General features: G+C 42.2%; 1 protein-coding gene across 1 annotated transcript in view; it reads left to right on the forward strand.

Moving 5' to 3' along the window:
• The window catches only part of BRF1 (BRF1 general transcription factor IIIB subunit), a 184,475-nt gene that overhangs the window by 22,262 nt on the left and 145,099 nt on the right, over nt 1–17,114 (forward strand). The window contains exon 2 of the mRNA XM_075426926.1: nt 65–145. Coding sequence (XP_075283041.1) covers nt 65–145 — 81 coding nt within the window. The remainder of the gene's footprint in view (nt 1–64; nt 146–17,114) is intronic.

Genomic DNA, 17,114 nt, shown 5'->3' on the forward strand with positions numbered 1-17,114 from the left:
AATGAGTTTTTTAATGTATTAATTCAGTTATTGCATTTGACATGTCTGTCTTTTTTCCTGATAGGTGCAGGCAAAACACCAACTTTAGGAGGAGGATTCCACGCCAATCTGGGAAAGGAGTCACGAGCACAGACTCTACAGAACGGTACTTGCAAGCTTGAATCTTGTTGCTGTGGCTTTTTTTTTTTTTAATTAATATGATGGATTACAATTAATTTTTAGTTTTGAATGGGACCTCAAAACCTTGTCAGGCCACTCATTAGTCAGTAGACAAGTCTGCCTAGTGCTGGTTTTACATTGTGCTCTCATTTGGCTGTTATACCTGATTTATGAGGTCGGGTAGCTGGCTGACAAAGGGTAATGGCACCTGACAATACTATTATAGTTTAAAAGGGCTTTTTCAAGGTTGACATGCCTATTGCACCTGTTTATTATCTGTTAACCTATTGTGGCTTTTTATTTTATATTTTTTCAGGGTTCTTGCAATGATTTATGCGTGTTTATTTTTAAGTATAGTTGTTCAAATGTTTTTGCTTTTATGCAGTGTAACTGTGAGATAACGCATGTATTTATGCACGCTTCACAGTAATCATGTCCTTAATATGTGACTGTTGAACAGAGAGGGGAAAAATGGAAAAAAGGTTTGTGTCCAGAGAGTATTTAAATAAATGTTCTCATTACATGCTATACATTTTAACTGAGATCTACATAATCTACACTCTTAAAAGAGAATAGATAAAACCAGTGTTTATTCCAGAAACAGAATGGTCTTCCAGTTTCAATTGCTGTTACTCATATCAATGGACAGCAGTTGTCATTTTTTGGCTAATTAATAGTCCTGTCTCTTGACTTGAAGATGACAGCTGATGGACTGTCATATCAAAGACTCAGAAGCTGACATGTAATTAACCAAGGAATGTAGATGGGTTTTACTGATACGGTGCTCATTTTGGGGAATGTTTTAAATAAAGGTATTTGACTCAATTGAAGTCTTATCCTTGCAACTCAAACACAGAAAATCTTGGCTGATACTGTGTCTGCACAGGTATATATAGGGTAAGATTGATCTGATATTATACCTGCACAGGTATATATAGGGTAAGATTGATCTGATATTATACCTGCATAGGTATATGTAGGGTAAGATTGGTCTGATATTACACCTGCATAGGTATATGTAGGGTAAGATTGATCTGTTCTTGAAATATAGCCATATTGCTTTACTCAGCGTTATTCAACTGATTTATATATAGGTTGTTTTATATACAGAATGTTTTATTCAGCTGTTTGTACTGAACAGCATCGAGCCCTGCTTGTTCGGCAGAGTAAAGCTTGAACTTTATGTGAGCAAGTTACTATCTTACGAGTTTTAAAAATGCCTGTATAAAGTGTAACCCGTATAAAGCAGTGGAATAAAACCACTGGAATACCTTTTACAGCTAGTGAAGTTTGTCTTTGGATGAAGGCACTTTAATCAAAACTGTAATTTTAAACAGGTTTAAAATTTAAAACAGGTGTTTTAAAAATAAATTGGCTTGTTGTGTGTAAGGTCTGCCCAGTTCCTTGTCTTTTAATTGTAGAAAAGCAAAATGTTGAGGGGAGAAGATGCTGTTGTCTTGCTTTTTGGAATGTTTGAATCCTTCAAAAACTCTTTTGGTTATGTTGAACAGTAATCACAATTAAAGGCAATGTAGGCGTTTTTCTGGAATCTAAACCTGGCTTCTTTCTTGGATGACTGCTTGCTGGGGAATATGCCTGAGCGTCCTCCTTCACCACAGCTTTTGCACGTACTGGACTCGTGAGGCCCCCCACAATCATACACAATGATGCTGACTTGGCTGAAATCTATCAGCATCAGATAAAAGAAACTGTAGTTGCTTGAAATGAAATTATCTCCCACACAGTTCTGAAACAGGCAAATAATTTGTCTTTTTACCTGTAACTGTCTGAGGCTTTTACAGGTTTTCTTCTCCTTTTTGTAGCTATGCTTTACATAGGACAAAACTGTTTGGTCTGTGATTTCTGAAGCCAACCTGCTTTTGTCATGCTGCCAATCTGTCTCTCGGAAAGTTCTTTTCAATGGGTGAAGTGATGTTCTTGCTTAGTCGCAGGCATGGCAACAGCAGCTGATATTTCAGGTAGAGCAATTGGTGTTTGAAAGGCTTTTTTTTCTGCTGCTGTATAATGAGCTAGTTGTCTGCTGGATTTAATCACGCTTTTAGCTTTATATAGTTTTTAATTGCAAATTTAGCTATGGCAATGAACTTAGAAAATCTCACCCTGTCACTGTGTGCCCATGATCATGGCTTTTTTTTTTTTTTTGTGAAATTATATTAATATCCATTGTGTTTATACTTGAATGTGTAGCAAAGTAAGTGAACTTACGGTATGAATTTTAAAGAATGAGGTTCATTGAGTGAAGCTGAAGAGCACTGATAGCTGACTGTATTAAAAATGAACAGTTATCCTTGGGGTGCTATGCTGTCTGATCAGAAGAAATGCCCAGCTGCTGGTTTATTTCATTGCTGGTACTACTGCGTTTGTGTTTCTAAATGAACGGCTGAAACTGGCTCCCGTCGGGACGCTGGTGCAGCACAGCTTGTGAGCACGCTTCAGGAGGCCCGTTCCTGCGGCTGGCTGGTGGCTCCTGCGTCAAGGCTGCCTGCTACCTTCTGTAGCGTAAGCACGTGGTTTTCTCCTACGTGGTGCTCTGCACAGGCTGTTGCCGAAGGGAAGAACCGACTCTGGAAAGCAGGAATGGGCGGTGGAGCCCAGATTGCTCTGGAGGTTGTTCCCAGTGTGTTGGAGAACAGCTGAGAGAGAGCGTGCGTGTGTGTGGTCTGAGAGCGCTGGCAGGGCTCTCGCTGTGCCTGCTCCGCTTGCCAGCAACCTGCAGGCTTGACATGATGCGGGGAAAAGTCCAGCAGTGGAGCAGGGACTTGCTGTTTTTTAAAAAACGGTGACCTCCCCCTGCTTTCCCTTCCCTCCGCCGTGTAGTTTGGGCCAACTTCTTCCTAGCTGTAATGTCTGTCTGTCCAGGGGAGGTGATCTGGGCTCGCTGTCTCTTACTTAATCACTAGCAAAGCAGCTGGGGTTGGCTGAACATATGATGCTACTATTTGTTGAGTCTTTTAATGAAAGGATGTTTAGAATTAGATGAAAAACAGTTTTTCATGAGAATGCCTAAGGCAATAATATGACAATGTTTTTTTCTTTTCCTTCATTCTAAAGTGAAGAAATGCAGAAGTAAAATCTCCCATCAACAACTGCTCTACCGTTCTGGACTCTTCTATAAAATCATTATGTTGTGCGCTGGTGGTTTTTATACATATATGTATACATATATGTGTGCTCTAAACAAAGCTGTGGGCAAACCCTGAAGGCTTTGTGGTTTCCAGGTTTGTGTAAGAATGTCTAATACACAGAACTAGTCTCCCTCGTCCCACATGCCTTTGCCGTACACTTCCTTGCAATTTAGAATGCGGCCGTGCATGGCAGTTCCTAGTCTCTGCCTTTCTTTGCTGAACCAGCTGATGTTTGTGGGTGTTCGTTTGGGAATTGGCTGCTTATAAAAGCTGGAGTGTTGTTTACACTTGCTAAAATATTTATGCAGGAAAGATCTAATACTGTTGTATTTGCTCATAATCAGTTTGGTTTTCAGTGTGCACTACTGTGCTAACTGAGCGTGCCGAGCTCCGCAAGTTCAACGAGCTCAGGTCCACAGAATGGTTCGTATCTGTTCACATAGAGCTCATTTTTGTGGTAAAAACCTGCACATCTATGGGATGATGTGAAGAGGTATTTCAACTTTGTTTTCAAAGATTTGACAAAATAGCCAGACAGTACTGTTTTTGTGAGAAACAAGAATTATGAATAAAATACTAGTCAGACAAGACTTCTTCCTCTGTGGTCTGAGCCACTTCAAATTGCTACAGTATTGCCCAACTTCTGTGGTTACTTACAGGGCTGAAAGGCAGAGTTCTGTCTCTTTAAATCTCATTTTGCAGCTCTGTGCTGCGTTACATAATCTCTCTAAATAGCTGGTTTATTCTTGTTTCCTCGCAGGCAATCTGCTCTCACTATATCCGTGTCAGAGTCGTAGTTACAAGGCAGTTGTTCTTGACTTGGAGCTCTGATACTTTCAATAGTCTTCAGTGGCCAAAAAGAAAAGGGAGAAGGGAAGGAAGGTCAATGGCATGATTATAACTTGAAAGCTTCAGTTGCAGATATTCAAATTTGGTTTAAACTAAGTATGAAGATTGCAGCTGCATCTAGCTTAATCCAATTTCTGAACTGTTGTGCTGGGTTTTTAATTATTTCTTTAAATGAGTGTGTGTTTTCCCTCAGTCCTCTTAAATACTGAACCATAGCTAATGGTATTTTAATGCTAAATGGGGAGGCATTTCTGAAGGTGTTCTCTAATGCATTTTTGACTGTTTACATTTAAACTATTTGTTTAATTCTTTACTCTTTGTTGTCATCACTAAATTCATAGCTGGTGTTATTACAAGTGATTGTGGAGGGCTCAACTTCCTGTCAGGACTGTACAGCGTGAATTAGACCAGGACAATATATTATACACACGAAGAGCGGGAGTATCCGAAGAAGAGCAACAAGAGAACACTCCTTAGCAAAACTGAAACCAGAAGAGAGGAGAGGATAGTAGAATCCCAGAATAATTTAGATTGGAAGGGACCTCCAGAGGTCCACAAAGTGGTGGCTTTGAAGTTGCATTAAGCTGCTCGGGGCCTAGTGCAGCTGAGCTTTGGGTATCCCCAGGGAAGGATATGGTGCAGTCTCCCTGGACAATCTGCTCTCTAATGCTTGACCACCCTCACAGTGAAGAATTTTTTCCTTGTATCTAGTCAGAACTTATTCTGATGAAATGTAATTCTTGCCTCTTTCTGCTGTGCATCTGTGACGATTCTGGCTCCATCTTCTTCATAACCTCCCACTGAGTAGCTGAAGATACCAATGAGACCTCCCCCGTAGCTTTCTTGTCTTAAGACTGAGCAAATTCAGCTCTCAGCCTCACACCGTGTGCTCCGGTCTCCTAATCATCTTAGTAGCTCTCTGCTGGACTGGCTCCAATATGTCAATGCCTTGTCTTGTGCAGAGGAGTCCTGAACTGGACAAAGTACTCCAAATATAGTCTCACAAGTGCTGAACAAGGAATAATAATCACTTCTCTTGACCTGCTGGCTAGAGTTTTAATAATGCAGCTCTAGGATGCAGTTAGCCTTCATCACTGCAATTGGGTGCTGCCGAGTCGTGTTCATCTTTTTTTCTGTGAGGAATCTAGATCCTTGTCAGCAAAGCTGCTCCCTAGCCAAACAGTCCCCAGCCTGTATTGTTGCCCTGCAGTTCTTCTGGCCCAGGTGCCAAAAAAATTGCATTTGGCTCCTTGAACTTCATGTGGTTTCTGTCAGCTGATTTCTGCAGCATTTTAAGATTCCTCTGAATTGCAGCTCTGCCCCATCAGTGTATTGACCACTGTTCCAGTGTGATGATGTCTGCAGACTGGTAAAGGGAGCCTTCTGTCCCATTGTCCATGTTGTTAATGAGGCATTTAACAGTATTGACCTCAGTATAAATCCCGCTTGTAAGCCTGATGGTTAAAGTGCTGACCGCTACACTTTGAACCTGGCCAGTTTCTCACCCAGCTTGCAGTTCACCTGGCTAGGCTGCATCTCCTCAGTTTGGCTGCCAGGGTACTAAGGAAGAACGATGAAATGGGCTGCGGGAAGAGCGGTGATTACTGTTCACTGCAGTGTGGGTTTTATTGCAGTCAGGCACAAACTGCCCTCATTATCTGTGCTGGGAGTTCCTGGTAACCTTCTTACCTTTTGTGTGTCTGGAAGTGGTTTCCAGGTAGATTTGTTCCGTAGCCTTCCAACAGGCTGAAGGGAGGCTGACTCGCCTCTAGTGTCCTACTTCCCCCTCTGGAAGAAAAGCCTGACGCTTGCTGCCGTCTAGTCGTAGAGAACCTCCCGCGATTCCTACAACGTTTTTGAAGCTGGCAAAGATGCCTCTCTTTCCCAGCTCCTTTGGCATCCTTAGATGCATCCCATCTAATCCACTTGACTGGTGTGTGTAGATTTTGCGTGACTGAGCCCTTGTTCAGTTTTTCTCTACCATGGGTGATGCTTGCTTTCCTCCAAACTGATGTAGAGAGACCTGTGAGACCTGAAAGCAGACATTGCAACAGAGACCGAGGAGAGTCATGTCGTGCTATAAAGCCAAGCTGCCCAGTGCCCTGTCTGCTCGACTTCTTGCAGATCAGTATGGAGTGTCCTTGTGCTTTGAAGAGATTGTACTTCACTGACCAGTCCTTCTGGCCCCTTTGGACTTCACAGCAGTACATCGAGGGGTCCTGCTTACCACTTGTCTGAACAAACTGAAGCCTGCTCTCTGAAATCCAGGGTTGTCATTACGCTACCTGTCTTCCTCACATCCGTCAAGATCTTAAAATCTCATCTCTGGGTTGCTGTAACCAAGCCTGCCATCAAACTTTACATTCTCCACCACTGCTTCCTGTTTAGAGAATGGTAGGTGTATCACGATGCTTCTCCTGCTTGACCTGTTCCTGACACTCCAGAAGTCCACTGTATTGCTTGTGTCCCTTCCAGCAGATGCTGGGGTGGTTACAGTTAACTGGGAGAACGAGGACATCTTCCCGTTGTCTAAAGAAAGCTTTATTTGCAGGATCAGGTGGTCTATAGCAGGTGCTTATGGCGGTGTTTCCTTTGACCTTGCCTCTCATCCAGAGCCATTAACTCTCTATTGATCTGCCACTTGTTTTTCACACTTTCAAGCTATTCCTTTGTGTAAAATGAGTCCCCTGTCACCTTCCCTGTCTGTCCTTCTTGTGAAGCCTTTAACCATGCATCTCATGACTCCAGTCATGTGAGCTGTTCCACCATCTATTTGTCACCTCTCAGTGAATTTGTAGTTTTGCAGCCGTGCATAGACTTTGAATTCATCCGGATTGTTTCCTTTGCTGGATGCAGTCTTTTCTTTGACTCTTCCTCCTGTGTCAACTCCTGTCTCTGGCTTTGGTTACCATAATGAAACTTCTAGTCTAGCCTCTCTGCCATTTTCTTGTCCTTCTTGCCTTCATTTTTGTTGGAATGGAAGCTAATCCTAATTGTCCCATCTCCACCTTCAGTTAGTACCTCATTGGATTTTCTCTTGTTGTCTTTTAGACTAAACATTACTTAAAGTTCTCCTTTTCTGGGTTTGTCTTGTATCCTCCTAAATTTCTTTACTCGCTAGGGCTTTGAAAGACTTCCTCTTCTAGCCAGACCATTGCTCGGTTTTACCCTCTTTGATCTGTCTGCTGCCTTGTCCCCTTATGAGTCCCTTGTTATCATTAACAACTTCTGTCTCATTCATTTCCTTCATCTTTCCATGTGATGTGTTAACTTTCTCTTTCCTTGAAGGAGAATAAGAAACATCTTCCCCTCTTCATTTGGGATGATCTTGCACGTTTTTTTGTGTGTGTGTTTTATTGTTTTATTGTTGTTGTTGTTTCAAGTGCAACCTTTTTCTTTGGTAAATTTCTTTATTCTCAACATAACTCTTCTATCTAGTCCCATGTCATGGCTTGAGCTAGGGTGGGATTCGTTTGGCAAAGTTTAGATGTGTGAACTGCTTTCAGGGTCTCTGCATAGAGGCAGACAGATTTAGAGTGTGATTAATTTAATCGGAAAGGAAGTCAAATGACTCATTCGCTTAAGTGTCTGTTTCTCTTCACTCACTGAAAGGAAGTCTAGATTGACTAAGCTCACATGCTCATCTCTGAAGATAAGGGTGATGAGCTTTGGTGTCTGTGTTTGTGTATCTTCTTGTTGACACAGACTTAACATGGCCAAAACTGAACTACTGAGTTGCATCCTACTTCTCTGCCCTTTTGCATGTTAACAAGTTAAAGCTTTCTCCCTTTGAGGCCACTCACAGCTTTCCCTCCTCCTGTCTTGTAGATCCACCCTCTCCAGTGTCTGCTGAAACATGGATGTTATCCCAGCCATAACACTCATATATTTATTTCTTGCACAAGTGTCTCTTGACTTTCATTACTCTTCCTCGCTGATCAAAATGTGCTCCAGAGCCAGGAAAGCAGAGAAGTTGTGACCTGGGATGTTAAATCTTTGGTACCTTAACATCTTAATCAATTTTAAAAGGAATGTTAATTTCCCAACCCGTTTGCCCTTTCACATTTGTGATCACTGTTACTTATAACAATTCAACACGGAACTTTTCTGGTGTTACTGGAATGTTGTGTTTGTGTTCCAGCTTGCTGGACCTCTGTGCTTTTGAGGCTTGCTTGAGTCTTAGTAGCTACAGACTTTCCTGGTCCTCTGCTTTGACACAGGCAAAGTCACGGAAGCATAAGCCACAGCCCAGGTGCTGGAGTCCCTGATGGCTGACCTTCAGGCTGTCTCAGTAGCTTACACGCCTTTCTCAGAACTTCAGCTTTCAGGGTTTTCAGGCGACTTCACTAACCAGCAAAGTCTTGAAGAGACAGACAAACCACTTAAGAAAAATGAGCAGAAAACCCACTTTTCAGCCAGCAGAAGTTATTCCAAGAATTTGGATAAAAGCAGCAGCAGAATGTATTTCCTTGCCTGTTTCCCTGTTACTCTTGGGGACCCGTGGAGTTTGATTCAGAGGCATTCAAAGAGGCTGGGTTCCTTCTGGTACTGGGGCTTCTCCTGCAGCATATGGAGAATCTCTTCTTTCTCAGTTGGCTGATGAGACCATATGCTTCATGATCTCCAGTTACCTTTGTTAAAAGACCAGTGAAGTTCATCAGCTGCTCTGGGACAACCTGTTGATTATGCATTGATTACTTAGTTCCCACCTGAGTTCAGATGTGAAAGTTTTTATTGTCTTAAGCCTTGGCCATCTTTGTGTTTTGATAGGGAATGATGAATAAAGTACCTGTCTCCAGGATGCTTTTGATGTGCTGCTTGTCCTTACAGTGGCAGTATCAGAAGTATCCATATCTCCTTTAATGAGATCTGTTGTGTTCCTAATGCAGAGGCTCTGGGATCCTTTAAGTAAAGAGTAGAGGATCTGCTGGAGGTACTGTAATGACAGGATTTTGCCAAGAGGCTGGTGGACAACTTGAAACTTTGAGCACAGCATCCCATCCAGTTGAAATATGTGAGTCAAGCTTTGCTGGTCCTCCTTGTTCTGTGTCTGTGTTTGCTTAGCCAGAAAAGGGAAAAATTAGAAAAGGGACTTCAAAAATTGCTTGGAGTTATTGGGTGAGTCTGTATGTGAACTCAGGATGGCCTCTGTTGTTATTTCTTCTTTTAATTTTGAAGGTTGTCCTTGAAGTTGGAAAAAATATAGGAAAAAAATCGAAGTCTTAATCAAATGAGTTAATAGATGACTTCTCTTGACTAATAACAAAAAATATTCGCATGTTTAGCTGCTTTGAATTGGCCTGTTTGTGACTCTGGAGTTAAAGGTGTCTTTCATGGTTCCTTTGCTCTGTCTCCTCTCCTGTCTCTGCTCTGTCTCAGTTTCTTAGTTGGCTGTGGAAAAGAAAACTGTTGTGCCAGGGAAGCACAAATCTCTGCTTTGTTTTGGCAAACAAAAGAAGAAATACCTTAAAAAATTCTGCTTGCTTGTGAAATTTCATGCTTGGATATTGAAGTTTTGGCCTCTCATATCTTAAAATTCCTCCCTGTTAACTATGACAGTTTCTGCGTGACATAGAGTAGGACAATATATATCACGTTTGTGGAATTCACTGACGGTGATTTATCTCCCTACAGCCTTGTGTAGGTAATTGGAACCTGTCATTTCTCTTGAGAGCAATCCTTTACTTAAAGACAGTTTACCTAGAGGGCTAATGTTTTTTAAGACATTCGCTTTTTATAGTACCATTCACAAGGAGATGAACTTGGATATTAATAGGTCTGTCTGCCTTTGTGTACAGTGTGGCAGAAAATAGGCAATTGCCGCTCTCCTCCTTCCTCCCCTTCTACTGCAGGTAACATACGTTTAAGTTCCATGTAGCTGCTGCTCCTGCTTTTTGATGATGGAAAATGTGTGTGCCACTTACATGGCATAGGACTGTGTTTAAAACGCTGAAACGTGAGTTTTGAAGTGTTTGTGTCATTTGACAGGCGCTGTGGTTCAAAACCTGAGGGGGGGAATGTTGTTGCTTCTTAATGCTGTGTTCTCTGATAGCTCCTGGTTGCTTTTTCATGTGTTGAAAGTGCCGTCTTGTTTTGCTCGATGAAATAAATTGCAGAGCTGGTGATGTGACCGTGCAGGGAGGCATTCCCTAAGCCTGATGGTCTGTAAATGCAGTTTGGTGGTGGAGCTGTTGCAGTTTTCTTGGAGGATGGCTTTTCTTAAATAATGGCCACAGAATGAGAATTCTGGACCTTCTATAGGCTTAACAAATAACAGAAAAAAATCAGTGCCTGTGTATATCGCTTTTAAAAGAAGGGCTGTGCCGGTGTGGGATGCAGGTGGCATCAGCTCCAGCGCGCCTGTGAAAGGGTGTGCGGACATGTGGTGTTCCTGTTGCAGGGCTGTGACAACACCTGCCCGGGCACATCTGGCACAGCATCTGTCACGGGCATCCAGCGGTGGCCAAGGCAGCAGCAGCAGAGCAGTGCTCCTCCACGACATGGTCACCGCGTTCCTTGTGCAGAAGGGCACGCGTAGCTTTGATCGTCCTCGTTGCCTTCCCAGTTTGTGATGTGTCCTCCCAGGTGGACGAGCCCTGCCCTTGCATACGCTATTCAAAAGTCACTCAGGCAAAGGCTTTGGCTCCTGCTCAGTGCCGCTGCTTTCTCAGGCAAATGCAGTACAGTGGTGGAAGACCCAAATGTAAATGTAGGTATTGGGTCCAACTGAATAGAAACTACAGGGTTCTGTACTAGGTATGAAATGTGTGTTCAGTGGGAGCGTTCTGTGTCCAGTACAGCCACGCTGGCACGTGCATCAGCAGACTGAGCAGTGTCAGCCTCCTGCTCAAAAAAAGAAACCAACAAAAAACTCAAAACCAAGCCCAGGTCCCAGCCTGAAGCAGAACAACTCTGTGCACATACGCAAGTCACTTTTAACCTGGCTGATTGCTGGGCTGGGGTTTGCTGTGCTCCCAGCAGGCAGTTGTCAGCCCGCAGAGCTGGTGTGCTGCGGTGTGCGGGTGGGAATGTGGTGTTAAGGGTCGGGAACTCCTTGGAGTGCTGTTGCCATCAGAGGCTTTCGTCTCGTAGAGCTGTGGCTCCGGAGTCCAGTTCCACAATAACCATCTCTAACAGCAAAGCCAGTTTGATCCCTGCCTTTTCCTTCCCTCAGCTGCCCTTTCCCATTCCCTTCATCCAAACATGCTGGGCCGTAGCTTGGGCAATACGTCTGTTTACCGGAGCAGCAGAAAGATCTGGGTTTCACAAGCAAAATAAAAAAATAAAAAGAACCAACTCTTTTTTTTTTCTTTTCTTATTTCCCTTTGATCATTTCACTCCTCCACATGCCACCAGAGAGTGGAGGAGGGAATGGATGACGTAGAGATGAGCAGAGCCTCTTAAACCAGGTTTGCAGCAGGAGAGGCTGAATGCAGGACCGCGTTGTGAGCTTTTCTCTCATTTTTAAAATTTTTTAAAAAAATATATGCATAGCCCACTGTCCTGTTACGTTCAGTCCTGCACAGTCACAGTGAAGGAAGGTGTTTTCTGTTCTTTTGGCTTGACTTAATATGAGTGGGAAGCTTTTTAGAAATGTTCTGTTCATTGACTGCTGCTAGCAGATGGATGCTCGCTGCTTGAAGTGCCTCGGGCCTTTATATCTTCCGTTTGCTCCCCCTCCCTCCTCCCAGCACACGCCCTGGAGTGCGCAGGCTGTGCTAATTTAGTCATAACTTAAAAAGGAGTGATGAAGAAGAAATGATCAACTCTAATAGAATTCTTGTCGCTTGTGACATCTTTAGAGAGTACTTTTTCATTTCAGGATCCCTAAGGATTTTTCCAGCAATGTGTGTTAGGTGTTCTGCGATACTTCGCTGGAACAGCAGTAAAATTCTTAATGCATTAGGACCAAAATGCTATTTCTGTTTATATATTAATCAATTCAGGATATGCAGCATACATGACATCCAGTTTGATTTTTCAAGTGATTTTAATAACCTAGGCTTGACTGTTGCTAATTCTGAGGTGGCTTTTCTTCTGTATGAACTATTAACCAAACCTTTTAACAAATATTTCATTAACCTAGTACGTTAAAACATTTGAATTTTACTAAACTGGCTGTTGCTATGTCAAGAGCTTTCCCTGCTTCCCAGTAGAAGTCGTCTGATGCTAGCTGTGAGGAGTTTGATTTGTTTTTTAACAGAATCACAAAATGCTACGATTTACTAATACAAATTGCATGTATTTTCAACTGAAAAATCCCAAACTATACACAACCAAGATTAAAATCTGTTCTTCTGTGCTGATTACTATGCCTTAATTTAGTGGATGTCTTAAAAATACCGTACAGCTGAGATCACCAGGTGGTGCTGTTACACACTGCTTACAACGCTCTGTGAAAATAAGTTTGAATTCTGCCATTGTCACAGGTATTCAACTGTAATTTCATGGGAGGAGTGGTGAGAAAGAGAACTCCCTTATTTAAACATGTCTTTAAAGTAGAGCTTTTCCTGAAAATTCTGGGCTTGCTCTTCGGTTAGCTGCTCGGAGTGGAATTTCCCACACACAGTTTATGACCATCTCGGATGTAAAAACGGTATACGGGATAATTTAGGAGGTTGAAAGCTGGGTGTGTGGGACCATACCTGGCCTGTAGCCTGCGTGGTTCCTTCCTGGGCGAGGAGTTTGTGAAGGCCCTCATTAAGTCACCAGGGAGGGTAACATGGAAGTGCTGCATCTTCTGTCGCAGGTGGGAGAATGTCTCCGCATAAGCTGAACACAGACTGTTCCCTGAATGACATTTAATTTAACCTTGCGCATTTTGAAGGGCAAGAACTCCAGCCTGCTCTGGAAGGAGGCTGCTTACAAAACAACCTCCAGGCTCCTAATGCACAGCTTCTTTTTGATGTCTTCAATAAATGTAGTACTCTTACTGAGAGAAAACTTTAGATCATATGTATAAAATAAACTATTTTTTCCCTCTACAGTTGTAATTAGAGTTGTAAACAAAGTTGCTTTTTCCTAAGGCTTTGCAGAATTGGCTATTTATGTATAAACTGTGGAATGGGAAATAATGAGTTTAAAGTTGCAAACTATTCCTTTAGATGAAGATTCTTCCCCCCCCCCCCCCCCCCCCCCCTCAAATAATTGAATCATTTTGGACAATAAAGACAACTAAGTACTAGTCTGCATAGGCTAAACCTAAGTACCATCAACCATGTAGGTAGAAATGAAGGAAGTTTAAGTAGTTGCAAGAGGGGGCAGGAGTTGTCAAATGCATACCCCTCTTGAAGGCATTATTGTTGCTAGAATTTTAGACCTAATTTCCTGAATGTAACACTTGAAAAATGAATTATATTGTTTCTTACGTGGTAATTTTTTTTCTAACTTTGTTTTCTGATAGAAATTATAAACAGGTGACACTTCCAAAGTAGAGACAGAAGCACAGCATGGTCTCCTCGAACCCGGGCTCCGATGTGGGTGAGGGCTGTCAACAGTGTGGCAAGGAGCTGGCTTCCGCACGCTTAAACCTGTTTTTGAGCTATGCTGTTTAGACCTACTCTGGATGTCAGCGGGAGCCGTGTTTGCTTGGCGTTATTGTTTGGGATCCCAAATATGTACCTAGAAGTCTGGCTTCAGTCACCTGGATATAAAGCCTTCATGCTGCTACAACAAAGCCGACCCAAACAAACGCAGCATAAATTAAGTGACAAGGTAATTGATTGCTTAGCTGTTTAAAGTCAATTCAGAGGACTCCTGCGTTTTCAACCCAAAGAGACTTCTCTTAAGTTTGAACAGCAGAAAAATCAAACATGGATCTCTCTTCAAAGAAAGGTCATTAGCACTGAATGCAACAAAATAAGTGGCTAATTATATTCAAATATGTGACTCCTTGAGATATTAGATTATGCTAATGAGCATATAAATGATTTTTTAATAAAATCAGTCAGGAATGGGATTTTTAGAAGAAAACTATATATTCTTCCTTTATGTGTTCCAAAACCACGCAGTTTATTAGTAGTACTTTTGAGTAGTATGTTACGAAATGCATAATATTAAGAAAGCAGTTTAGGATCTTAATGCCAGTTGCTGGGGGTATATACAGAGCTGCGTTAATGTACAGGAATTAGACAGACATGTTCTTCTCTGTGATTGTCATTCATTAGAGATAATGTGATATTACTTACATTGTACCTTACATATGCTATTGGATTGCTTTTATAGATCAATATTCACGGAAAGCATTCCATGCGTTTTTATGGTAGGAATCATGAACTTCACGTTGCTGCAAAGGGAGCTGTTTAGTAGATTGCACTTTGCTTTGTAGTCCGTCTAGGATGAATTTCTGAGAATGGGTTGCTCTCCAAACACTGGTCATTAAGTCTGGTCTGAGGGAGTTTTTTTGACAGTGGTGTAGGACATCCTGAGCCCAAAGGTCAGTTGTTTGCTGTCCTTGCAATATTGATGTATAAGACACAGCCATCTTCAGTGTTCTTCCTTTTTAGAAAGCATGATTTCTTGTCTGAAAGGGGACACAAACACTGTAGAGTCTCCAGCCACCCTCTCTGGGGTAGCATGGGTGCTCATCCATAGCAGTCATCCTGGTACTTATTTTCAGAGTTTTGCCGAGCCACTTGGGGCAGAAGGATATTTTTTGTTCCTTTGGGCATGTGTGCATATACATTCAAGCTTATACAACTGCATAGAAATCCTTTTGCATGGGCAAAGACACTTTCTAAATCAGGTTAGGAGACTGATGTCTTTGCTCGTGGAGTATGGGTACTGTGCATTTTGAGGGAGTACACGGACAACTGTAAACTTGTGCTTCAAAACTTTTTGTAGCATCTTAGACGGATTGGAGGAGTTGCATGTTACTGATGAACTGCTCTCAAGGCTTGCTGTTGTACTTCTTGCCGGTGCTCATCTCACTTCTCTTCCTTGCTCTGGCTGATGCCTGTAGAAAACTGACCGCTTTTTCTTTTTTCCTTGGTTTGTGGCTCAGCACAAAATCGGCAGAGCACTGGGAGCTGGTGCAAGCGGTGGTGGTGGGATGGATGGGGGGTGTCAGATTTCTCTTTTCAGCTGTCTCTGGTAACTTCATCCTCTGATATTTTACCTGATTTGTTAGAAAAAAGTAAGGTTTCTTCTAATCACTAAAAGATTAGGAAAATGCTTTTAGAAAATAGAAGTGATGAGAAGTACAGCCCCAGCTGCTCCAGTGGTACCTAGTCTTCAGGCAGAGGTTTTTGTGTGTTCTCTTCTGCTTCTTGCCCTAGGTTTGCTGTGGAGTGAAGAGAGGAAAACAGACTTTATATGAAAAAGCAGTAAATCAGTAAAAGCTCTTAGTTTATCATTCACTCCTCCTCAACTACCAGCCTCCATTTTAAATGTGAGATGAATCCCCAGTATTTGCTAATCCAAATTCATCCTCATTTCCGAAGGTGAGCACAGCTATCTTCCTCTCGTCAGCAAATCAGCGTCTGTAAATGAGGGAGATTTTAGAGCGGTTGCCTTGTTATTCTGAGCCTCGTGCAGCTTGCCAAATCTGAGCAGGTGTTATGTTTGCTTACTTCCCTGGCCGTGATAGCTCTGTGAGCTCAGTGAAATAGCTAGAAATAACATTATTGAATGTCAGCTGAAATATTGTAAGTGATTTCATAGCAGTACTAACGTGGGTGAGTATCTTTGCAAATACAGTCCCTTTCCACCTTAAAAAAGTATTTCTATATCTAAAGGCTTCTTTCTTTTGGAAGATGGGAGGTGGGGGGAAATAATCTGGCATTTTTAACTGCATGAAATCTTTGTTTTTAAGTTTAAATACAAGGAAAATAATTTACAAGCTTGCCTAGTGATACTGTGGGAAAATGTGTATCTTGAGACTATTCAAAATCATCTCAAAGTAGATTTAGAAACTATGACTCCTGACATGCACTAGGAAAAAAAAATGTGCTGCTTCTGGTGCAAGCTGAATTGGTGCTTGAGCGTGTCAAGAAAGAATACCACTTTTCAAGTGAGTTTTGGAACAAATCCAGGGTGCTTGTGAGGTGACGTTTGTTGTCTGAGTGGTCTGTGTTATTCCAGCTGGCCCTATACTAAAAGTTAACTCTTGCCTGCTGCCAGCTTCTTTCGTAAGAGCAATTGGGTATCTGCAGCTTTGGTCAAAATAAAGTTGTTAGACATCCTGTGGATCATAAACGTACTTCTGTCTCTTTGCATTCTTGATCCATGGTGAGTCTACCATGCATTGATGGCAGATGGTCTCCTCAAGGGTAGTTTGTACCATATTTCAGATCCTGGAGAACTGGGAATAGAAATAATGTTTTTTCTGAAGGATTATAGTGGTGTTCACATGCTCTTTTTGCCATTGACTAGACAGCTTTCTGTGTGTGTGTGTGGGTAGTTTTGGTGTCCCGTCCCCCCCCCCCCAGCTCTGCTCTTTCCTTTTTGATGTGACACATACAACAAATTTAATTCTGAGATCATTGCAGTGTTTGATAGCAGCTTTAAGAAGAAAAGGAAACTTGATGTTGATCAAGTTCTTTGACACAGAGAAAACAAGCTTTGAGGTTTTTGTGGATTTCTGACAAACACTGAATTATCATGCCGGGTAAGTCAAGTTGTGGGATTACAGTGACACTGAATATTAAATACCAAATGTAATCCTAAGAAAACTTTAGCATAAGATAAAGATGAGCATAAGGGAGTGTAAGTGGTGACACGGAAACAAAAGTCTTCAAAGAGTACGTTTGGAGTGGTTCGTCTCCTCTGCATCTCGCAGCAGAAGTGAAGGACTGCCACCTGCCTCTGTGGTTCAACGCGGAGAATCGTGTGTGGCGGATTTGCTCACTATTAAGCTAAGAAGAAGGATCCTTATGTCAGACATCCATTCTTGATTTAGTCTGTGGAAAGCATAAGAGGGAGACAATGCAAAAACAGCCACTTGGAACAAAATGTTGTTGA

Source organism: Opisthocomus hoazin, chromosome 7 (genome assembly GCF_030867145.1).
Source record: "Opisthocomus hoazin isolate bOpiHoa1 chromosome 7, bOpiHoa1.hap1, whole genome shotgun sequence".
NCBI classification, from domain to species: domain Eukaryota; kingdom Metazoa; phylum Chordata; class Aves; order Opisthocomiformes; family Opisthocomidae; genus Opisthocomus; species Opisthocomus hoazin.